Source organism: Atta colombica, unplaced genomic scaffold (genome assembly GCF_001594045.1).
Source record: "Atta colombica isolate Treedump-2 unplaced genomic scaffold, Acol1.0 C815997, whole genome shotgun sequence".
Classification (NCBI taxonomy): domain Eukaryota; kingdom Metazoa; phylum Arthropoda; class Insecta; order Hymenoptera; family Formicidae; genus Atta; species Atta colombica.
Window position 1 is genome coordinate 3,722 of NW_017259177.1, and position 6,217 is coordinate 9,938.

At 34.1% G+C, this 6,217-nt stretch overlaps 1 protein-coding gene across 1 annotated transcript; it reads left to right on the forward strand.

Annotated features, from left to right (window-relative positions):
* Positions 1-3,746: 3,746 nt before the first annotated feature.
* On the forward strand, positions 3,747-6,213 carry LOC108684937 (the record flags this gene model as incomplete). Its single annotated transcript, XM_018189527.1, has 2 exons — positions 3,747-4,061; positions 5,530-6,213. A coding segment is annotated over exon 2 (684 nt), but the record flags the coding sequence as incomplete, so codon positions are not given.
* Between the last annotated feature and the right edge of the window lie 4 nt (positions 6,214-6,217).

The window sequence follows — 6,217 nt, forward strand, 5'->3', positions numbered from 1 at the left end:
ATTTTAATAATCTAAAAGAGCGCATAAATACTTAACCTAGCTAGTGAGCAATTAAAATCTTTATCGAAGCTGCCAAAATTCGCGATTGCTCGAGCATTCTTTTTGATTATTTTCGAGTGACACACAATTATGCCTAAAACCTTAACATAATGAAAAATACAAGCAAAATAATGTTACGTATTCTGATATACACAGTTTTTAATAAGTCTTTATTCCTGTTCCTATTGTCTATGTTTTTTAATCGTGCAATTAAACCTTAAACACAATGAAAAACACAGACAAAAGGAAAAAAATGTTAAATTTTAATAAATATTTGTTGAAATAATTTTAAATATTTATACTAAATGTAAATATATATATTTCTTTATTTGATACAAAAACCATTAATTTGATTTAATTATAAATTTTTTATTGTACAAAATAAATGTTTCTTCAATATTATTCAAAGAAATATGTACTAGGATTTTTTGTAATTTGTTGTAATTTTGTAATTTTTATAATTTTTTTTCAGTACAGAGAATAACAGATATTCAACCTATCAGAAACTATGTATACAGAATGTACTGTTTCTGATTAAAATCTGTTATTTCCTTATAATTGCCTATGCTTTTCATTGTGTTTAAGTTTATATTATATACGCGTTACATTATAAACTGTTTTAGCTACTCGCCACATGATGATAATAAAAGATAATATAACAACAACCGCATTCGCGATCATATCAAATATGATATCCGATAAATCGCCGACCGATAGATCAATCGACGATTTAATTTTAGTCAGATCGACTCAATTGGTATGTAACAGATTCGTCGCAGCAATAAGATCGGGAAATTCGGTAGGAAGAAAATCATCAGTAGCACCAATGGTGACAGCAGCAGCAAAATGTTAGCGTATACCACCAACCACCAGATCGACAAAGTTCCCAGAACCGGCTCTAACATTATGATCCCCCGCCGGTCAAGAGGTCGAGCACACGAGTATAAAAACACGAGTGGGAGCAAAGCACTCGTATTCCGAGCTATCCGGTTTTATGAAGGTAAAGTACTCCCCGATCATGCTCGGTTTTTCATCGTTGGATGACATTCCGAGGGATGCGCTGAAAACAAAGAAAAATCTTTTGAAATATTCCACGCTCTTTTTTCTTCTGATATATCATATATTGCCTTAAAGAGAACTATGTTATCTTTCATCACTACTATATTCTAATATACATTGAAAATTTCAATACTGAAAAGCTGTAATATATATATTACAGCTTTTCAGTATTGAAATTTTCAATGTATATTAGAATATAGTAGTGATGAAAGATAACATAGTTCTCTTTAAGGCAATATATGATATATCAGAAGAAAAAAGAGCGTGGAATATTTCAAAAGATTTTTCTTTGTTTTCAGCGCATCCCTCGGAATGTCATCCAACGATGAAAAACCGAGCATGATCGGGGAGTACTTTACCTTCATAAAACCGGATAGCTCGGAATACGAGTGCTTTGCTCCCACTCGTGTTTTTATACTCGTGTGCTCGACCTCTTGACCGGCGGGGGATCATAATGTTAGAGCCGGTTCTGGGAACTTTGTCGATCTGGTGGTTGGTGGTATACGCTAACATTTTGCTGCTGCTGTCACCATTGGTGCTACTGATGATTTTCTTCCTACCGAATTTCCCGATCTTATTGCTGCGACGAATCTGTTACATACCAATTGAGTCGATCTGACTAAAATTAAATCGTCGATTGATCTATCGGTCGGCGATTTATCGGATATCATATTTGATATGATCGCGAATGCGGTTGTTGTTATATTATCTTTTATTATCATCATGTGGCGAGTAGCTAAAACAGTTTATAATGTAACGCGTATATAATATAAACTTAAACACAATGAAAAGCATAGGCAATTATAAGGAAATAACAGATTTTAATCAGAAACAGTACATTCTGTATACATAGTTTCTGATAGGTTGAATATCTGTTATTCTCTGTACTGAAAAAAAATTATAAAAATTACAAAATTACAACAAATTACAAAAAATCCTAGTACATATTTCTTTGAATAATATTGAAGAAACATTTATTTTGTACAATAAAAAATTTATAATTAAATCAAATTAATGGTTTTTGTATCAAATAAAGAAATATATATATTTACATTTAGTATAAATATTTAAAATTATTTCAACAAATATTTATTAAAATTTAACATTTTTTTCCTTTTGTCTGTGTTTTTCATTGTGTTTAAGGTTTAATTGCACGATTAAAAAACATAGACAATAGGAACAGGAATAAAGACTTATTAAAAACTGTGTATATCAGAATACGTAACATTATTTTGCTTGTATTTTTCATTATGTTAAGGTTTTAGGCATAATTGTGTGTCACTCGAAAATAATCAAAAAGAATGCTCGAGCAATCGCGAATTTTGGCAGCTTCGATAAAGATTTTAATTGCTCACTAGCTAGGTTAAGTATTTATGCGCTCTTTTAGATTATTAAAATTCATAATAACAATGCGTTTACATGTAAGTGTGAACCGAGTTGAAAGTTCAGTTTTTGCTATAGCAGTCATTAGAAGTATTGATATAGGCACGAAGCGACCAAATGCATCTTCGTCAAACAAAGAATAATGAGAGGCGATTACGCGAGGAATTCGCACGTAGTGTTTACGCTTCTACGCATACACGCTGATGTTCAAGTGCGTTGACTTACTAAGTTATGCATGATGAATTCCAACGAGACGCTTTTCTTGCTTTGCACGCCGTAAAAACGGCTGATATATGTGTATATGGAATTTTGGATGTTATAGCGTGATTTATTGTACGTAAAAATTCCGTCGCAAGCCCATATCAGCGTTTTATTATTCTTTCACGAACTTATATATTAATAATTATAACGGTAAACACGGAACGCGAATTCATCAAATGAGAGAAATCAGAATTATGAAATTTTTGAATGCACTCGCTTATAATTCTTATACGTATGTTATATGCTCGAAAGTTTCCCAAAAGAAACTAAATTTTATTCAAATAGAATTTGTTAGTAATGATCGTTTGTAATTATTGTAAACAGTATTGTACGATAATAATAACATTTCGTTTAATAAATTGACATCGCTGTGCAAAAAGAGATACGATTATTGTATATTTTTAAACATAATATATATCTTTTGCCATTTCCGTATGTGTCACTTTCAAGGACAAATACATGTAGTAATTATAATGGCTTGTAATTAGAATTGAGAGACCAAGGTAAACTACTTTGTTCGATGGAAATCGACTTATTATCGAGTTATTTATGAACTGACGGCGCAGGAAAAACGGATTATTGTCATTTTGTTTTCTGATTGAATACCTTGCAGATAACAGCTGGGAAGAATAAGACTCAGTATTCGTTAATACGTCAGAAATGATTGAAAACGGTCTATACACATATATAAATGTAGAGTCTTATTTTTTACTCATTCTTGCATAAACTTGATCATAAATGTATAGTAATACGTGTATTAAGTATACAAAGAATCTCGAAAATTTGACATAAAAATTTAATATAAATAATTATTAAAACATAAAATTAAAATTCTGTTTGATCTTTTTTACATAATTCGTGTAGCGGCAGAATCTGGATTTTAAAGATATTAAATATATATCATGCATTTGACGCAATTATATAAAAATGGCATGTCTGCTATTTGCTGTGATTAAATTATTGAGCCGATGTATACCGTTTCAAAAGCGGTTTTCTCGAAAACATGCGTCCCAGGAATCATTCGCTTGTATGCTATACTCGATCGCATCGGTGAAGGAGACATATTGCAAACGGCTGTCCTTCTGCAGTTCTACCGCTGATATAGGCTGGTCCGAAGTTGGACGTTACAGTGATCGGAGAGTACTTTCGCCGAGAGTCGCTCGTAGTGGGGGAGGCAGGACTTGAACCCTGGAACCCTATGGGCCATATATACTACGGGCTCATGCAGCGCTCTTACTACTTGTGGTGTCAGCTTCTCGTGGATTCTTCGCCGTACAGGAAACGCATAGGAGACGGAAATTGATAAGAGTGACGTGAAGGTGAGTATACGAATCGAGTAATACGCACTGCTCCGCTAACTATAATTCTGATAGAACCAAGGACGAGCTGATTCGACAAGGTGACAGTGATATCTGTTGGAGATAGGAAATGATACGTGCAAATGACACCGTGAAGTTATGAATGCTGATGAGGTGATTCACCGGTACAATGCCATGTACATATTTCCGTGATCTTAATTATTCGCCTTGTGAAACCTACGCTGTCTGACAGGCTTTAGTCGTACCTTTCAACCCTTTCTACTTGGCGTCTGTTTCCTGTTCACTATACGTAGAAAGAATATTCTCGATATATTGATCCAAAATGTATATTTTAATATAACTTTTGATATAACAAAAAACAAATTTATACGGATGTAAAGTTAAATAATTTTTTTTGTAATAAAGACAAAGATATTTCGTAGTCGATTTTTATTTTAAAATCGTCTTATATTTAAAACAGTCTCAACATGTCACGAACCAATTAGAAAGCCGTATTAGCATCTTAAGACATTATTTAAGATGGTCTTGAAATAAGAATAGATTATGAATACCGACAATATTTAAGACAGACTTAAATATAAGAATCGACTATAAATATCGATCAAAAAAATTGAAAGTTCGGTTGTGTTGATTCTTTATTGTAATTTTGTTTATATAGTAATCTTTTATATTTTTCACTAAAAATCTATATTGTTGATAACAGATGAGATACAACAGATTGAGATTCAAATCAATAAACATTATTTGTTAAGCTGGTCTGCGGCTTTGTAACATTTCACCAGCTATATTGTTCTGAGAGCTTGAACTTCAAACACGATAGGAATTCAAATGCAATAATTCAATCTCGAGTACACGCCTATGAGCATAGCCGGGGTAACATTCCGTGCACGTGGCTCTCGAATTTGTATGCAGTGTTTTGCGCGCTTACACGCGAGGCACTTGCGCCACTGGTATCAGTTACTTTTCCAGAAACAATAATAGTGTCAGTTACTTTCACAGAAACACTCCCATCTTCTCTCGGCGTTGTTCGTCATTTCGAATATTTTCGATCATTTCCTTATTAGGAAGAACAATACTATTATATAATAATCATATAAAATATATTTATTATGTTGAATCCTTCTGCAATTATTATATTTTTTATACGTAACTAGAAATCCTTATTATGACGAAAAAAAAAATAAAGAAGAATGTTAAAAAGAGGCTAATTTCTGCCGAAAAAGGTGCGTTTGGGGAACACTTTGAAAATTGAGTACGAATATGGTGTATTTATCCAAATTTCAATATTCTTATTTAATTTTCAAGGTGTTCTCCAAATGCCACGAATTTTTTAATAATTTATCGTATCCAGTCAAAATCTACAAAAAAAATTATTCTTTTATTTATATCTTTTAGAGCATGGCCCCTCTTTAATATCCTTCTTTATTTATGAAAAACTAAAAGATTAATGGAAAAATATTTTTTCTAGATGAAGCTGCTAATTTTGTGCACATTAACTACTATCGCATTTGCTGCGCCTCCTCAAGGATCGCGACGGAGTCTCCTCAAGGTACCGAGGGTGTATAATGCCGTGATTACGAGCAATCAGAATCTATCGCCGTCGCGAGCATTCCCTGTGATACAACCAATCTTCCATCGAACCGCCATCGGCTACGTGCCACCGTTCTATTATACGCAGATAGCATCTCACTTTGTCGAGCCGGAAGTAGTGCATTATCCCCTGTTCGCCGCTGATAAAGCGGTCAGGAACGACCAAGCGCAGACCTCTTCCTCAACGTCGCGCCTAGCCGAGTCGATGAGCTTTGGTATCGCAAAAGAACATGAAGACACGGCTATCACCGATCGTGAGAAGGAAAACAATCCGAAAAACGGTACGAAGAACTCTGCGAAGAAGAACGAGCAGGAGCCATTGACCTTCTATCCGAACTATCGTTCCCTCTACTACGAGCCGTACATCTATACGTACAATGGCTTCAACCCACATCTCGTACCTGGCACTTACTACATCAATTACCAGCCTTACGAGTCTTTGGAACCAATTCCAGCTACCACGCCGAGAAACATCGATTCCGATCATCTATTACCAAGTTTCCACGACGAGAAGAGAACCCATACGAAAAATGACCGAGAAAAAATACCAGATGTACCACCGCAGC